The sequence below is a fragment of the Pempheris klunzingeri genome, chromosome 2 (genome assembly GCF_042242105.1).
Source record: "Pempheris klunzingeri isolate RE-2024b chromosome 2, fPemKlu1.hap1, whole genome shotgun sequence".
NCBI classification, from domain to species: domain Eukaryota; kingdom Metazoa; phylum Chordata; class Actinopteri; order Acropomatiformes; family Pempheridae; genus Pempheris; species Pempheris klunzingeri.
In genome coordinates this window covers 6,541,635-6,559,984 of record NC_092013.1, presented here as the reverse complement: position 1 = coordinate 6,559,984, position 18,350 = coordinate 6,541,635, and the positions used below count along the sequence as shown (strand labels likewise).

The following is an 18,350-nucleotide window of genomic DNA, read 5'->3' as shown; positions in this document are numbered from 1 at the left end:
AACAGAGATATCAAGAGAGTAGATACTGGGCTTAACATTCGGCAGGTGGCCGCGAACACGACTCCAAATGACTGATAATGTTGTTCCATAATTGCTGGATGTGTGGCCTAAATAAGCAGCTATCTGTTGTTCACAATATGAACTTAAAAGGCGATGATATGTTCATGTTCAGAACTGGGCCCCAGATGGCCAACAAAATCAGTAACTGTGGTTGAAACATGGTGGCCTGTCTCAGCTCTGGTTGGGGGTGGTGTTTGTTTGCTCTTTGGAGCTCCTGAAAACTTGACTTCAAGTTAATAATCAATTAAGTCAAGTCAAAGTATTTGTACAGTCCAAAATCACAGATCACAGTTTGCCTCAGGGGGCTTTACAATCTGTACAGCAAACAACACCCTCTGTTCTTAGACCCTCAATTCAGATGAGCACAAACTTCCCAAACGACCTGTTTAACTGGGAAAAAATGGAAGAAACCAGGACAGACGGACACGCATTAGATGTCACGTGTACAGAACAGACTACAGAAAAACATCACAGCTACTTATTACAACATGTAGATTGTAAAACAAATGTGAGAGATGTGGATCCAGGAGGACGCTGAGCAGCAGATAAGACCAGAGCCACACGACCTCCTCTCCACCATGGAGACCTGGAAGAGGACAGAACACACAAAGACGGAGGAGGTGAGAGAGAATATCACACAAATCAAGTATTTCTTTATAACATTCACAATGCATGATTAAATAAGCAACCACAAAAGTTTTAAGAAGGTGTTAGGAAATAGAAAATGTGCAGACACGCTTATGTTAATACATTTTTATGTTTTTATGTTAGTACATTTATGCTTTATTATCATGAAGTTTTAGCCTGATGCAGGACTGTGTGATAGTTGCTGTGACCCTTACACAGACCAAAGAGATGTGTGTTGGTGTAGGATGTATCAGACTGCGCTTGCATTCTTGAGATAAAGAAGAGTTCGAGAAGGCCTTGAACAGTGAGAAGTCAGCGTACCTGCGTTTCTCACCAACCGCCCCTGCAAGGAGGAGAGGGAGCAGGGTGCGGTGGACGACTGCTGAGAGGAGGAACTTTGCTCATACATGTTACATATATGCTTGAAAGACACTGAGACCGCTCAGTGCAGATGTAGATCTTTGCCTGTACTCTTTACTTGCAACAAGCCTTAAATGCATTAAATGCATATCTGATGGGCTGATATGAACCTTCATGAGGACCTACAGCAATATTAAGGGCAAACATGATGTCATGACCTAGGAGGTTCACAGGACAGTTAGGAGCATAGACCAATGGTCGTGTGATTGTTAGTCCAGTCACTGGGTCAGTCACAACAGTTGGAATTGTCAGGTGTGATCTGTCCAGCTCCCCGTTAGCGCTCCTAATTGAGATAGCGTCACAAGACAGCTTTACCTTTGGAGGGAGGTTTTAAAAAAACATCTTAAGGCATCAGTTACTCACAGGTACTGACAGTAACATGATTGATCAGGACATGTGCAGGGTGTTATATGTCTCACAGTTCGTGATCTTATTAAGTGAAATAACCAAAGACTGTTTTAACTTGGGCAGAAAATGGTGTGTTCAGGATCCCGTCACTTACAGTAAAAAGCTGCTTGAGAAATGTTTTCAAGGCCTTTAAGTGACAGGAGATCACTTTATTGAATGGTTCTGTTGTGACTGGCTATTGTCTTCTATACAGACATCACACTGCATGTCTGTTTATGCATCATGGCTATTTCATAGATTCCCATGTATGAGATTTGGTCTGTAGCCTATGGAAAGAAAAAAATATATCATGGTAGGAATATACACAGACCGCTATGGGAACCTTAGAAATGTCGGGATCCACCAGGCTTAAATAATCACCTTTAATTATTAAGAAAATTCCCAGCATACAGCACATAATCCTGGTTAAAATCCATGACATTTTGATCTTTACTAAGCCCTTTATGACTCCTCATCACGTACCTAGAAATGGTGAAATGAAGCTGTGTCTGTGCATATTATCCAGGAGCTTGTTGCCAGGCTACAGAGAAAGAAAAGGGGGTAAGGACAGGATGCATGAAAGAGCAAGTCCAGCCTGTTAATCCATAGTGAGGAGGAAGTAGCACTGGAGAAAATGACAGCAATGTCACCACATATTGAGATAGAAACCACAGCTCTGTGGTGGGCCGTTAGCTCGGCCTGGTGGCAGTGACAGCTGCAGCGGCTCAGCGTGATGCATCTTCATCATTAACAAGTCAAATGTAGTCAGAGATTTAGAAAATCATGAATGTCTGCTGCTGTTTTGGTACATTTGATTAACCTTAATTTCTTTTAGCTATCATTATATTATGTGGATAAAATCACTAGTCAGTCACCTGTGCATGTTGCAGTGCAGGTAAACGGGGGTGTTTTTAACACTTCAGCCTGAACACCTGCTATAAACTCAGCAGGTCGTTGATGCTGTTTCTCATTTATAGCTTTCACACATACAGTCTAAAAGCATGTATTACAATGACACAGGTAAGTTACAATCTTAAATGATGAAGCGGACATGCTCCTCGCTGTATTTATTTGTTTGTTTTTCAGCTGTACGCTGGCTGATGTGCAGAGCAGCAGGGGGATGTGTTAGCAGGGCCTTGTGCTGCAGCTGCCTTCTCAGGTAAGGCCACTAGAGGGAGACACCAGCTCACTTATTTACAGCTCATGGCTGTTAGCATGTTAAGTAGTGTGATCATATCCATCACTGTCATTGAAAAAACTATGAAATCCTGTGAATTCTGTGTTGTTCCTTTAAGCAGCAAGTAAAAAAACTGGTTCATGACAACTGCGCAGATGTTTCCTTTCTATCTATCTATCTTTTTGTTTTATTGTTTATCTAGACTGGACATTTAAATCTCATTTTCAGTGGAACTTTGATTGCAAAAATCACAGATTTGATAATGAGTTTGTCCTTTCTCAGAACAGTGGAGGAGGAATTACTCTGATCTTTAATTTAGTTTAGTAACAGTACCACAGTGTAGAAATACTCTGTAATAAGCAAAAGTTATGCATTCAAAAGTTTGCTTAAGTAAAAATACAAAGGTATTATTAGCTAAATGTATTTAAAATACCAAAAGTAAAAATACTCAGTATGCAGAAAGGCCCATTTTAGAATAAGATTAGATTATATAACTGGGTTATTGATGCATTAGTGTGTTCATCACAGCTTTAAATTCTTAGGCTAATCAATGATAATATACAATAATGTTTTTATTGATTGTAATTTGTATTATCACTCTGAAGTAAAGCAAATCAAAGAAACATAGTGGAGTAGAAAGTAGAATATTTCCCTTTCACATGCACCTGAATCATAAAACTACTAGATACTACTAACTACTACTACTAAACTAGTTTCTGTTTCTGATACAAAGGAGCTTTTAATAGAGATCTCAGCCTCTAAAGTAGCCAGTTTGAAGCAATGATATTAGTTTATATTTAGATGATGTGAGTCTTTGTAGTCTATTGAATTGCTAAATACTCATTAAAGCTTAAGTAGAACAACTACACATAGTTTTCAGAAATAATCTCATGAGTATTCATGAGATTGATAAATGCAGCAGCTAAAAATGTACTGAACCTTACACAGCACTGAAAACTGCTGTGTCTTTAAAACCCACTCTGCTCTTGGCTCTTTGCCCAGAAAGTTCATTTCCCATTTCCCATCCAGCCACATGGACCAAGCTCCGCCACGCAGAGAGAGAACAAGTATTTATACTCAGACGGCGGCTCCTCCGACAGCAGCCAGAGCACAGACTCCCCAAAGGACCTCTGTCACCGATCGAGGACTTCCACATCGGTGTGTTGTGAAGGACGTCAGTCCTCAGAGGAGCCGAGGTATGATTTACACACTGGACCTCACAGGGTGACAGCCTGTTTGCCTGTCAGGTGCACCGTTATTCATATCACTGTGTGCTCTGAGTGCGGGGTATGTTTGCTCTAGTGAGCTGTGTGTTTTCTGTTATTGAGCTGCTGACTTTTGACAGTAGCTCTGTCAGATGACTCATTGAATGTGCTGTGTCTGGGCTAAAAAGTGCTGCTGCCATGTGGGAGCTATTGTCTTTTGCATGAACACAAAGCCTCTTTTCATGAATGTATAATTCCCCGCACTACTCGACCCAGCAGTTAGAGGTGGGTGTGATGTACAGAGCTGTGAAGTACTTCTGTTCATTAATGCTGCTCTCGTGAGGATTTACAGCAAAAGGCAGATTACTCAAAGTTTGCTCACATGAGATTTTTTTTACCCTTGAGGAAGAATTAGTCGCACAGATCTGAGCTTTAGCAACAATAAGGTTCAGACTGAAAGTTTGGTTTGTTCAAGTTGTTGCAGCAGGCAGCAGTAACCAGGTAGTATAAACAGGATGCGAGTCAGCACACACACACACACACACACACAGACTTTGGTTGAATGAACAGGCTGAGGGAACCAGCACCGCCATCAGTGCTGTTGATGTAAGAAGCAAAGTGAGGTGTTTTCTGTCTAAACTGACCGGTTTGTTGTTGTGGACAACTTGCATCATGTGAGCGACTGAGCTGCTGAGGTTTCCGGAGGGGTTTCTGGGAAGATGAGGTCACAGGGAGACACACCCTGAGGCTCGGGCTCCAAGCAGGAAAGGCCAGGGGTGGAAGGCGTTCAATAGCAGCTCCGACTGAGTCACTTGCCGGGAGGAAGCCGCAGTTGTTTCCATTCAGTTTGGAGCAGAGGAATTTCAGTCTGGATTTGGTATTTACACTGAGACACATGGCATGACAAACATGGGGCCTCAAAGCTCCCATACTCTGCTCATTGTCTAGCTCATATTTGTATTTGGACGTCCAACTAGAACAGATTTACTTGATTTAATGTTTAGAAAACACATCACTTTCCTCATAGCAGATGTAGCTGCTGCAGCCTCTGTCTGAACGCTCCGTTTTAGAAGAACAGAACTGTTTACAAGCTTCGCTCTCGCCTTCGACATCTTCATGTTGCCGCAAGCAGGTGTTAGCGAGGTCAACGGCAGCGGACAGCGAGGTGGATTCAGGAGGTTTTCAGGTGGGGGACGGCCAACCTGCTGAAGGGCTGGAGGAGGTCACATGATCAACAGATCTCCTTATGACATCATAAAGCGAGCTAAATTAAAACTGTGTGTTTTCACACACTCTTACTGAAGGATGGAGCAGGAGAAACAGAGAGAGGACGGCCTTTTGTCATAGTTTAGCGATCTGTAGGCACACTGGGGACACATTTATGATGAAAAAACATTAAAAATTGCATTTTGCATGAAATGGGGCATTTAAATATACAAACAGAAGCCTTTAATATGATTATAATAGGCACTTTATTTTTAAATTTAGATTTTATTTCAAACATTTTAGTGAAAAAGATAGATAGATAGATATGTAAGAAGACAAAACAAGATAACCAATAAATTTAACAGCAAATTCACAATAAACAACAAACATTTTTTATGTTTCATGACCTAAAAGGAGTAGTGAACACTTATCAGGTCCTACTCCTCTTTCTATATACAAAAGTTAATTTAGTAAAAGGTTTCTCTCTCTCTTTCCAGTGTAATCTAATTTCCAAACATGAAAAGGACCATTTTGAAAGAGCGTGCTTCTTGGAGTAAAAGCCATATTCACGCAGGAATGTGGTTGGAATGAGGACCATTTCCTCTCAGCCAAAAAGATCAAGTTGGATGACCTGTGAACTTTTAGAAGCATTTAAAACCCCCCACTTCCTGACATCTCCTCTCCTCACACAAGTGTGTTTTCTGTGCCAGAGTCTCATTTGACTGCCTCAAGAGGAAGTTTTAAAATAGTGTAATCAGCTGCAATGTTTTCAGCCGGTTCTGATTTACAGAGGCTCAGTCGCCGGTGTGGACGGACGTGGCTGGGAGGGCTGACCGAGCCGGAAGTGAAGTGAAGTGGTGGCGGGGGGGGGGGCGGGGGGTGGTTGAGTCAACACAGGACTATTTCTCAGACTTGTGTCGCTTCTGGTCTCATGCCTCTCAATGGAATCACAAGCACAGACTGAGATTGCAATAACACAGAGTTACAGACACGGGCGGACGGACGTGGTCTGGCTAAAATGAAATGAAAAGTGTGCTGGCTGGCTGTGAGTCTGGCTGGGAAGGCTGATTCTCTGCCTCTGTCTGGATCAGAGTTTGTAATGTGACTGTGCAACTGCAACAGATTTCATAAACATTATTAATCAGGGCTCCTGCGCCTTCACCAAAGTCAAATTCAAGCACTTTTAAAGCATTTTCAAGCTTTTCAAGCACCTTACAGCTGAGGTAAATTAAATATACTCAGACCAATCATGCTTCTTTTTTACTTGATCTAAAAAGCCAACTATTAAGTCAGACAACAATTTATATTAATGCAATTTTTAAAGCATTTTCAAAGGTTTTATCCCTTATCAATGCTTTGTTCAAAACATGTTGGGTGATTACAATCAAAAACATGCAACCATTGTGTTAAATATCACTTATCCACATTTTTTTCATGCTATACTATACACAGTATCTCCCCATTTATGTCCTGATCTCCGCAGCACATTTATGCAACCCCCTTGGCTGTGGTGAAACTTTACATACTATATAGTGTAGTATGAAGAGAGGGCTCTTTTGTGGCTGTGATTCCTCACGTGACTCCCACGTCTGTTTATGTGCACACTGTATGTTGAATGATGATGAACACATTGCGAGTGGCGTTTCAAATCACAACAAGCTGCGGTCAGCTCTGAGAGGCGCATTACGCTAGGCAAGCTCTAAACACACACAACTGCGCTTCAAGTCTCTTAAATAGTGAAACCCTTGTGACGTTTTCCTCACTGAGCTCTATTTCTGAGGCTTATTTTCCAAAATTACAGACTCCAGTGAGCAATGCTGGCAGTCCAGCCCAGCCCAGCCCAGCCCTTGACCATGATGGATAGAAATGAATGACGTGCTGTCCCGTGTGGGGAAACCGATGATGATGAAGGACCTGCTCACTTACTATAACTGTGTGGTCGCTTTGATACACAGCAGAGAAAGTCTGCAGACTCTGGTAGTGTTCATAGTCTACCAGTGGATGTCAGGCTGAGGCTTCACCTGATGACAGAACAGGATAACATGCACGTCTGGACAGCTTTTTCTCCCCACCCTCCTTCCACTGGGGGGCAGAGCTGTGTGAGATCTCATAACACTGTAGATCCAAACATTTTTGGCTTGAGACCTCTTAAAACAGAACAAAGTCTTACTTCTGATCCCTGAGCGGCCCAACCAAAGAGCTCCTTCTCAGATCATTTGATCTGAGGATCGACACTTATTCATAAAACATCCTGAGGATAAAAGTAGCACCAGAGGGGGAGTCAGGGGGAGTCCAGAAAACTCCAAAGTCACTAAGATCTGCTCACAGTCAGTCAGCTGATACAGGTACTGTGCCACAAGTGTTGGTGTAATGGAAAATTACAACAATAATTAAGTCTTAAAAGCGTATTTTGATAACTTTGGTGACTTAAAGCAACTTTATACAACTATTTTACTTTAACTTTTACAGCTTCAACATCACTTTGTTGGTTCATTGACTTGTAAATGGGGCTTCTGTCATTCCCACTCCTCAGCTGTTCTTTCACCATGGAGTTACACCTCCCAGCACTACATCACACACCACCATCTTTGGCTCCGAGAGTCTAACTGCTGTGTGTGCAGATGTTTTCTGTTTCCCTTTGCTGTGTCCGGCCTGGTTCTGTGCAAAGAAGCTAAAAAAGAGGGAAGAATCATGACATCTTCATACCAACGTCCTGGTGCCAGTTCTATTGAAGTCTATGGGAGATGCATGTAGAAACACACTAACACCCAACTCGTTTGTGTCGTATTACACTACCTTGACGAAATAAACAATTTTTCCAAACTAATTTTATTATTATTTATTTGCTGTTGGTCTCCTTGGAAAGTGAAAACAGAAGGTTTATTATAAAACTGTAGCGCATGAATGTACATTGGTGCCACAATTCAAAGTCTGACTTAGTCTGAGCCCTCTAAGGTATTCCTATAATCATGTGGGGATACTATTTGGAGACCAACAGCAGATAAATAAATGCACATATTTGGAAAAATCAGTCAGTGTTTTGTTTTCTTTAGCGTATTCTTTTATGTGGTACAGGCATTTCTTCATCGAAGGTCATACCACATAGATATGTTGGGTTTTGGAGTGTTTCTACATGCATCTCCCAAAGACTTCAGTAGAACTGGAACCAAAGTCTGGCACCAAGCAGAGCATTAGGATGCTGGTATGATATTGTCATGTTTCTTCCCTCTGTTTTAGTTCCCCTGTGAATATTTCTGCTCTTGTTAGAATGGTGCAGTACCTTTCATCACTTACATATCCAGGCTACTCTGGTATGTGTTGTGTTGCCAGGTTAACTTCAAGTCTGTCCATTTACATGTAGAAAGTTAAGTTTGCTTCATTTAGCATTCTTGGCTAACAAGAGATGAGTCTGACATGAAACGTCACACAACTGTATCCATAAATACAGGATGTGGTGTTTCACACTGGTTGTAACTTCGGTATTTCCGTTTATTTCCTTTTAGAAATTTTCATGAACCGCCTCATGTATTGTTCACTCCTTCAGGGAGCAGCGGCCACAGGCTGCCATGTCTGACATTCACTGGTTGCCAGCATAGACAGTATATAAGACGTGCTTTTGGTGAAGCAGCTCAAAATACCCAAGAATACATTAAATACAAGGCCTGTCATCAAAAGGCCTCAGGCTCAGTCGCCACTGTGTCAACTCATCTGGCGACAGATGACATCGTTTAACTGAATATTTAAATTCAAATATTTCAAATTAAACTAGTTTAATTCAAGGCACTGAAATTTCATTGGTTTTTGACTTTAATGTAATTGAAAGTAGTTCATTTTCACACTCACTTGTATTGATAAATACTGTATTTTATTTCACATTCAATAACACTGACCATTCACCTGGCATCCACAGCAACAGCTCAGTAAAAGTTGTTCTCAGCATCTTAAAAATCTTAGTGTCTATTCACTGAATGTAACATAACCATTGCATTTCATGAATGACAGAATGTGATACTAAATACGATAGATCTTTAACTCTTACACATTGCATGGAAAAATGTAAGTTATGACAAGATACTTTTCTTTCATCAGTGACTTCTGACTCATCTCAACAAGATCAAGATTGGGAGAGAGAACGTCAACGTCAACTAAATACCTGTCAGCACACAGAGGTAGGAACATACTTCTGTTATCTGCAGAGCTGCCTTTGTCTTTGTTTAATCTTACTTCAAAATGCAGCACACGGCAGGGTTTTTTGCAAGTCTGTGTGACTTACTGGTTGTACGTCTGTGATGGGATGTGTGGTGTGAAATGACCTCTTCTTGCTACTTGACCTTTGACCTTTGAGTAGCTCAAACCTAGGAGGTGTGGAAAACAAGGTGTCATTAGAGACGGACATTGCCATGGCAAGTTTTAGCGACAGTGTAAATATTGTGGTTGGTTTTAAACTCTCATCAAGCCTGTGGCTTCTCTAATTTTCCAATTCACTTGGTATTGTACTGATTTGTTGAATGGCTCTCCAGGCTGAAATTAATCTGAAACAGTCACAAGGACTACGAACGCAGCTTCTTGTCCGTCGCATAACACAAATTCTGTTTCAGCTCTAAACTTTGAGAGAACTTGTTTCCACACGTCTGTGAATACAATCCAGAGGAAAAACGGCCGCCTCAGGAACAGTCACATTTTCTAACTGTCAGAGAAGTGAATTGTCTCAGCAAGATGATATTAATATGCACCAGAACCGCTTTTGCTGCGCCGATTTCACTGCCTGCGTGTACTCCAGTGAAAAATGCTCTTCAGCAGGGCCAGAAAAACAGAAGCGATTCAGTTACTGGGATGTAGGCCACGAATACAACACAAATCAGCTGATTTTGCCCTGAAGGACTTGGAATCACTTCTTCCCTTTACATGGCTAAACTGCATTATGAATAGCCTGCACAAAAAGAACAGTAGTCCAGTGTTCCTCTGAACGCTCTTGCGGCATCAGAAACTGGTCAAGCCAGATCTCTGAAGAGCCCTGAGCCACATCCTCACCCAAGAATGAATCCCTTACTTTATCTCATGACTCACAACATCTTTTTATGGTGGAGACTTTCTACCCAAATACAACTGAGCACAGAGCCGGTCCCTCCCAGTTTTATTACACTACAGTATCAGCTGCTGAATGTTTACCTCCAGTAGTGCAGTTAAGTTGAGGGAGGAGACTCGAGGGGGGAGGGACAGGAGAGGAAGCGGCTCGCCAAGACAGGAGGAGAAGAAAGCTGACAGCAGAGCAGCGCTGCTACCTGTTCAACGGTCTCAGAGGAGCGCAGGAGAGTATGCTTAGTAGCACACTGGTGTCTGACAGGGAAGATCACAATGGGCGGAAATATAAGTCAGAAGAAAGGCAGCAAGCGAGGCAGCTCAAGGAGTCACGCCAACAGTGTTACGTGAGTTAAATCACTCACTTTCAGTACAGTATAGACTTCACTATCACTTTAAATCGTTGACTTACAACTTGTGCTCACAGCTGAATCTACGACCAGTTCAAATTTGAGAAGTTGTATGCAGAATACAGTAGCAGTGAGAATATACTATAACGTATATATATTGCGTGTTTTTTTTTTTTTTTTATACCAGTCGTATAACTAGACTTGCATTCTTTCTCCATTTGGTGCAACAGGGGCCTCTGTTCCATTGTACACTTGCACACACATGCAAATATTCACACACCCTCAAAATGAACCCAAAGATAAGTCTGCACACAGTTGGACAGTTAAACGTGTTTGCTCACTGGCCTTAAACGTGCGTGGATGTGTGCGTCTCTGTGCTTATGAGCAAACACGCCAATAACAATAAAACAGGATCTCATGACATGTATAAAAGGCAATGAATCAAAGAAATCAGAAAGGTTGACCATGTTCAAAATTCATTGTGCAGCACTTTAAAAATGAAAAAGTTGGATGGGACAGCAAAGCAGGGGCTGGTTTAGCATGATCAGTGATGGGGCTGTTTAAACAGATCAACATTTGTCTCATCGTGGCATGATCTCATTGTGAGCAATATAGCTTCACTGTGTCAATATTAGCTTGGGGCGATTCAAGCTTGTTCTGGTAGGCACTGCAGGCAGCTCTGGCCCTCTGTAGGTCAGACTACAGGCACCTTTTGGGCCGTGAAACACCCACTGACGTTCTCCTTTTTGGTCTGTAAACTTCCCACACATTTAACTTCTGGAGAACTACACGGTCTACAACCACAGCTGGTGACTTGTACAAACTCTGTTGATGAGTGTCTGACAGAAAAATCACAGTTGCATTCTGTCTCTTCGGCACAGTCACATCAAGAGAAACCAGCTCAGATTTAATTGGTTGCTGGGTTTTCAGCGTTGTTTCCTCATGCTGAAGGCTGATTGAAGACGAACTGAGTAAAATGACACCGTTTTACTAATTAAATAAACAGTAAGAAAGTAGGGAGACTCCCTTTACTCATACACATCAAACCACCCAGGTTTTAAATCCACAATAAATGTACACACCCTCACCTATTCCTAACTTTGTCCATCCGTGTCAAAACCTGTGTGTGTGTTTGTTGCCTCAGTCTCTTCTGCTTTGACCCAGACTTTGGGTGATCTGTTAGTCTGTGTTTTAGCTGACGGCGTATCAGGCTGGCACGAATCAGCAAATCTCTCGCGCGCTTTCTCCCAGTTCTTCTGGGACTTTGATGCGGTCACGGAGACGTTGTCCAGCGACATGGCAGCACCAGCTCCCAAACCCGACTGGGACTTTCTGATTTTCAGTTGAATCTGCGGAGAAAAGAATGAAAAAGAAAAGAAAATTGTTTTGTTGCCTCATAATACATTTTAGCGAGAAGAGAATCTGTTGACAGAGCGTTGCCTGACAGTCTTACCGGGTCTTTCATTCCAGTTCCCTCTTTACCCAAACCTTCTCCTTTCTTCCAGCCCATCTTTTCCAGCATTTTCCGTCCTTTATTAACTTCGCTGATCTCCCTTTAAGAAGTGAAAAATATATAATAATTAAAAAGTGTAAAATAAATAAAATTAACAATAAAAATGTAAAACAAATCAATAAAAAATAATAACAGAAATAAATGAAATAAAAATAGTTAAATAAGAAGACAATTAAGTCACAATACATGAATACCTCCCCCCTCCTTTAACAATAACAGTAAATGACAATATACTTACTCATGAACAGAAGCGGGTGCATCGTCTCGTTGGAAAACCCCCTCGCTGCCCACCGTCTGTCGTCGAGACTCTGCTCGGTCCTTGTATTTGGGGTTCCTCAGGGCTTTGGCCTCCTCATACTCACTGGTCTGTTTACAGAAAAGCACAGAAGTGATTGGCTGCATAATGACAAGGAGAGGGTTTAAACGTCAACTAGCTGCTTCAGTAGTCCCTAGAACACTCACCTGCAGGCCATATTTGGCCTTCATCTGCTTCAGCTCCTTTTGTCTCAACGCTTCTTTATCCTCTTTGGTGAGAGCAGGGCCTTTAGGAAATACAGAGTAAAGCTAAATGTCCACTCAAACCATTATCTTGAGATGATAGTGACAGCAATCTCACATAAATCCTTTGTTTGAGGAACATTTTTAAACAAGTTCAGGGCAGTATGTCACTGCTGTTTCATGAATCCGTGGATGCGTTTTCTCTTGAGGTGGCTCACCCGTCTTCTCCTCTCTCTTGTGCTTGCTGAGGTGAGCCATCACCTGACCAGGCTCACAGCCGTCACAGGTGTCGGTCCCCGAGTGGATGTGGAAGGACAGCACAGTCTCTCCCATCTTCACCTCATCACCGTGCATCAGCGGATGTGGCTCACACGTGATTTTGGGCTGCAGAAGAAAGATTCATTGATAACATCGTTGATCTTTTCAGTGCTTTATTTTGAAGCAACAGACTGAGACAAAATGCTGACCTGTAAGATCCTGTTGCCGTTGATGACTGTTCCGTTCTGGCTTCCCTGGTCCACCAGCATGTAGCTCTGATGCTCCTGGTCGAAGTACACCTCTGCGTGGAACTGAAACCAAACCCACTTCACAGTTAGAAACATCTCGTGACCCTGCAATACTCAGATTAATCAGGCTATCCCCAGAAAATAAGGAAAGCTGAGAGGGTTACCTTGCTGACTCCCATTTCTGGTATCCGGATTGCATGGTCCATATCTTTCTCTCTGCAACAGACAGACGGCAGCTTGTCTTCACGTAGTTTTCTGGGCTGTTTTTATGATTTACTGAGATCAACTACTTGACACTACTTGTGGTCACAAAAGAGGGGCTATTTCTCAGTCTCAGTCTCCTGCTGACACGACAGGAGGGAAAACAGCACAAACCTGCCGATGGTGGCTGGAGAGTCGGCTGTGATGATGAACAGAGTGCCCACCTGCAGCACTGGAGATCTGACCACTGTCACTCTTACACAGGGCGGCCAAATGTCTTTGTTGACTGCGAAAAAAAAAAAATTACATTGTCACACAATCATGGCAGCCCGAGAAAGCAACAGTGTTAGGAACACACAACAGGTGATGATCCAACTACTTACTTACTACCAGAAAAAAAACAAATTTAACCAAGAGCTAGTAGTGACGATGACCTGAACAAGCTCTGGATTCGGCTTGTTTTTCTCTCACCTTCCTGACTCTGAGTCTCCATTTCTGAATCTGAGCTCTCCACGGTGGGCAGGCTAGAGGAAGACGAGTGCGAGGGCGTGGACTCCCACTCCTCTTTCTCCGACTCTGTGATCTCGCCCTCTTCCAGTTCGCTGTTCCGCTCTGAGTCATCGCTCCGAGCTGAACTCTTTTTTTCTTTCTTCTTCGATTTTTTTGATTTGGATTTCTTTCTTTTCTTCCTTGAGCTACTCTTTTCATCGCAGTGTGAACCGTTTTTCTGCCTCTTCCTCTTTGATGAAGATTTGTCGCTCTCCTCCCGGCGTTTAGAAGAGTCTTTTCTTCGCGGAGCCACATCTGGACTGCAAGACCTTCGCTTCAGTTTTCGTGATTCAGCAGCTCTCTTGGCTGTCTGCTGTTCGACCCACTCAGTTTCTTCTTCTTCCAACTTAATCTCGTCAAATATGAGTTCCTGCCATCAGACGGTCAACAGTGAGATTACTCTCCAGTGATGTTTACTGACAGCAGGCAAGCTGGCTTTGTAGATCCCATGTTCGATGCCATGTCTGGCTGTGTTCATTTCATGGTTTCAGTCTTCAAAAGTCATTTCACCATAAACCCTCACCAAATAACAGGATTAACAGGGAAATATAAATATTACTCTGCACCCAAATTTATAAGCCCTGGTGACCAAATCCTCTTATCCTTCAGTTTATTTATGGTTAATGACACCGTACAAACTACTGAGCACTTCAAATACACAAACTGATACACAAAGAACTGTTTTTGATATCCCATGATATGAAATGACTGAATGCTTTACTACCTTCCACTTAGGCCAAAATAAAATAAACATCACATTAGATATTTTAAGGTCTTGCTTGTGTGAATGAGAACCTGCCATCTTCACTGTAACTGTGTAAGAGATTTATGACTCTTTTTTTCATCCTTTGTGAAGGAAAAGCTACTGAATTAAGGTCCAGGTTTAAAATATCTAATCGTATTCTTTAGAATTGCTTTGCGTGTTGGTATTAGAAGGCGTACCTCTGCAGGAAGCAGTATTCCAGTTAGAAGAAATCTTCATTTTAGCCAATGTGTTTGTCACCTCTTGCACCTGGGTAAGAGGATAATCTTTTAGTTAACTAGCCTCAAATTCATACAAAATGAAAAAAAGCAAGCATTTGAAGACTGAAACCGATTTAATGATGAGGATTTTTAAGGGGAACTACAAAGTCAAAAGCCAGCTGTCAGCCACCAAGTTTAAAATATATCTATGTCATGTGTCCCTAGTGTTACGTACCCTGTCGTCCTGGTGTGAGGTTTTCTTTATGCCTTTCTTAGACTTTCTGTTCTTCTTTTCACCTGTGCTCTTGTCTAGGCAAGGCTCTGCAGCAGTTTGTGCAGCAGGCACCTCGATCTTGGAGTGAAATTGGTATCGTCCACTCTCCGCATCGTAGTAGTAGTAAATGCCTGTGTTGGCATCGTAGTACAACTGACTGACCTGAGGAAGACAAAACCTGTGTGAGATCAAAAGACTGGCACAAAATATTTGTCCAAGAACACAACCTAAATTGCTGCTAAATTAATTCTGCTACAGACAGTCTAATTGTGCTGAAAGGGGTGTTAGACGAACCGAGTCGTAGTAAAAGCCTGTGCTGTGGTCGTAGTACATCCCAGTGGTCTCATCAAAGACAAACCCAGTCTGGGTCATAGCCTCTTCAGCAGTGGCCCTCAACATGTCAGCTATAGATCCTCCATCACCATCCTGAAAGAGACAATGCCATTAATTGGTCATAATATAAACTGCTAGTTATGAATTCAACTCATCCATCTATACCAACATCTTCTTATTTCAATATTTGGGATTGGTGTTGATATAATAAGCCAATTGATTGATTAGTTGAATAAATTCCAATTCTGATTTTCATAAAAATATAATGCAAATTTTGATTTTCTTCTATTTGAAGTAATATTTTAATTCAACAAATAACTAGCATTTTAAAAACACAAACCTCTGTTGTAACTACAACACTGCTGTCAGGTTGACCTGACTCATCTGTAGCTGCTGCTTCATTTATTGTATTTACTGCTGAACCCTCTGTTGCCGCACTGCCATCCACTGCATCCACTGCATCCACTGCTGCTTCTGCCTTCAGGCCCTCCTGGGTGTCTGAAGCCTCTGGGTTATGACTGCAGCCTCCATAGTAGTAGTTGTAATAATCTGAAAAAGAATATTGAAATAACAGTTTACTCACTTTGTGAGGAACTGAAAAGGTCATCTAATCTAATAAATGTACACGTGAAGGTAACGCACCAGTTTCTGTCCATACGTATTCTTCAGTCTGAGTTTCACTGGCGACTCTGTCTTTATCTTTCTTCTTCCGTGCATGAATCTCTGCACTCAGCTGGTCAACCTAGAACAGTATGAAATTTAATTGGACGACATTCTTGAAACACATGATGGGACTGTAACGGATCACAAACGCAGACTGAGGCTGCATCCACACAACATATGCTTACGTCTAACGTCCACACTACTCCAACATTTTGGAATCCCTAAAACTGAGACTTTTGAAAACGCTGCTGACCCTGTTTTAGTTTCAAAGCAGAGACTATTGGAAAAAATGACACTGGCACCCACTTTCACTTCCTGTTTGGGTCTTACCAGTCTCGACATGTGCTTCTCTTTACTGCCTTTACTCAGTAATAGTTCCACCTCGTCGTCAGTCCAAGAAAAGAAATCTCTGGTCTTACTTTTCTTCCTCCATAGTATTTTCTGCAACTAAGTAACCAACTGCAGTGAGTATAAAATCTACACTGTGGCCCGAGTTAATTCAGGTTCAGTGTTTCATAGTAAATGACCAACTCGACTATAATAAAGATCACCTACACTTATATCATGATAATTAACACTTCAAATAAACCATTAACAATTAGAGAGCAAGAGCAGAGACTCTACTTCACACAGCAAATACGCCAGATGTCAGCATTATTAGATAACAAGGCTTTCATCTACCAACTAAAGTGATCATGAGATATGTGTTGGAACTGGGCAGCTAACCACAACTCACAACCTTTGCTCAATAGTTTCCTGCAGGAAACACCGCAATATTTGACAACAGTGTCATGCCAAAACACATTTTACAGGGCTAATAGGGAGTGAATTAGTGTGACAGCATATCGAGCACTTGGGGAATAATTAATTACCTCTGAGTGAGTTACAGTATATCTCCTATCTCATTTTTATTTATTCAATACCCATTTTTGAAGCATTTGAGACACAATGAAAAAGGAGTTTTGACAGACCCGTTAAGGGTATCTGTAGCTGCCTGTATGAAGTGTAAATACATGCATGCATGTGTTGATATAATCAGGAGATATTTATCGCCTATGAATTGGCTGAACTGCTGAGTGTTGGTGTGCACCGACCTGTTTCCTCAGGTCTTCGTTGTAGCTCTCTGTGCTCCTCTGCAGCCTCTCGGACTGGCTCAGCTGCTTCTGTAACTTGACCAGCTCGGCTCTGCACTCGTGGAGCTCCTGCTTCAACGACTCTACTCTCAGACGGAGCTCAGTCTCTTCAGACTCCGTGTCCTTCTCTCCATCTTCCTTCTCCATTATTTTTAGGTCAACTGGTGGAGACATTAACATTCAAGTGTGTGACTCGTGCAGGAGAGTCGCTTCAGAATATTAGCCACAGTTAACGGATGCTAGCTCGTCTATCTGGAGGAAGAATAAACATGATTACATCAATACCTGTAGATTGTTCAACACAGCACAGACGCTAAATTAGCACACAAATAACGCCGAACATAACGGTGCTATCTTAGCTTTAACTGTAATAAAACTACCGTCAGTTAATGTTAGCTATGACATGTGTATGTGTAACTTCTTACCGTTTCCACCGTTTTCGCCTCTTCGTCAGTGAATTTCCAATCAGCGCGGCACAACAACCGACCTGAAAGTTGAAAATAAACATTTTGTAACTACTCCGTATTTCCGACACAGTCGAGTACATGTTTTGATGATAATTAGACAGTCAGTTACACTTATAACCGTGGTATTGTTTACTGTCCACCCGGTTCGCAACCGCCATTAACTACTGGCTAATTACGTCACAGCGGAAGTACTTCTTCTTCGTGTTTGGCGGACTTCCTCCCTCTGTAATCTGACACGTCTCTTTGTGCTGTACTGCCACCCATCGAGGAACTATTTTCAGAGTTTAAAAATAAGTCTGGTACGTTTATCTTGTATCTTTTACCTTTAAACAGCCTTGTATTGACCTCCTCATAGTGTCTAATCTGTGTTTTTGACAGCAATCATATTAAACTACGGGGCCCCGTAAGTGTCAGAAAGCATCATACAGCATATATGTAGGATGCGCTGATTTCCTCCAGCTGACTCTGGAGAGCAGATGACATTTTAAAAAAGTCTCTCCTGCAGATATGCTGATTAACTTAATTTCAGTGCAGTTAAGAATCTTAAAAATGGCACTGACCTCACAATGTTTGTTTTTAGATTCTTGTTATGAAGTGTCTTAATGAATTTTCAAGTGCAGTATCTATAATAATTGCTGATTATAAATTCAAGGGGAGTAATTTAGGCTCCAGGGGCCCCCTAAAGCTTCAGGCTTATCCAAATGGTTTTCTGGCAATTTAATTGAAAAGTTGTTTGGGA

General features: G+C 41.9%; 2 protein-coding genes across 5 annotated transcripts in view; one reads left to right on the top strand and one right to left on the bottom strand.

Annotated features, from left to right (window-relative positions):
• Positions 1-3,764: 3,764 nt before the first annotated feature.
• LOC139212536 (transforming acidic coiled-coil-containing protein 1-like) overlaps positions 3,765-18,350 on the top strand; it is a 98,643-nt gene continuing 84,057 nt past the window's right edge. Inside the window, exons 1-2 of one of the 2 annotated variants that reach the window (XM_070843058.1) lie at positions 3,765-3,867; positions 9,172-9,251. Coding sequence is in view for 1 of the 2 variants with exons in the window: in XM_070843057.1 (XP_070699158.1) it covers positions 10,438-10,508 (71 nt within the window). In the remaining variant the exon portion in view is untranslated. Of the gene's footprint in view, positions 3,868-9,171; positions 9,252-10,427; positions 10,509-18,350 lie in introns of those variants that run through there. The other variant, XM_070843057.1, reaches the window with a different exon arrangement.
• aggf1 (angiogenic factor with G patch and FHA domains 1) lies at positions 8,951-17,291 on the bottom strand. Of its 3 annotated transcripts, XM_070843061.1 has the most exons (15): positions 17,106-17,291; positions 15,991-16,090; positions 15,689-15,897; positions 15,310-15,441; positions 14,977-15,177; positions 13,701-14,148; positions 13,404-13,515; positions 13,193-13,244; positions 12,990-13,091; positions 12,741-12,906; positions 12,487-12,566; positions 12,263-12,390; positions 11,965-12,064; positions 11,600-11,860; positions 8,951-9,437 (listed from the first exon to the last, which is right to left on the bottom strand). In XM_070843061.1, exons 1-14 carry the CDS (start codon positions 17,289-17,291, stop codon positions 11,606-11,608), a joined length of 2,271 nt encoding a protein of 756 aa, XP_070699162.1. In that variant the 3' UTR covers positions 8,951-9,437; positions 11,600-11,605. The 3 variants fall into 3 exon arrangements, with proteins under 3 accessions (XP_070699162.1, XP_070699171.1, XP_070699161.1); XM_070843070.1 differs by lacking the exon at positions 13,701-14,148 and adding an exon at positions 14,721-14,790 and having other exon boundaries at positions 8,951-11,860; XM_070843060.1 differs by having other exon boundaries at positions 8,951-11,860.

Excerpts from the sequence above, each read along its gene's own strand:
- aggf1 (XM_070843060.1), bottom strand. The coding sequence starts at position 17,291 with ATGGAGAAGGAAGATGGAGAGAAGGACACGGAGTCTGAAGAGACTGAG. Across the intron at positions 15,898-15,990 it reads ATACGTATGGACAGAAACTG|ATTATTACAACTACTACTAT; the intron begins GTGCGTTACCTT and ends ATTCTTTTTCAG. Across the intron at positions 13,092-13,192 it reads CAGAAATGGGAGTCAGCAAG|TTCCACGCAGAGGTGTACTT; the intron begins GTAACCCTCTCA and ends GTTTGGTTTCAG.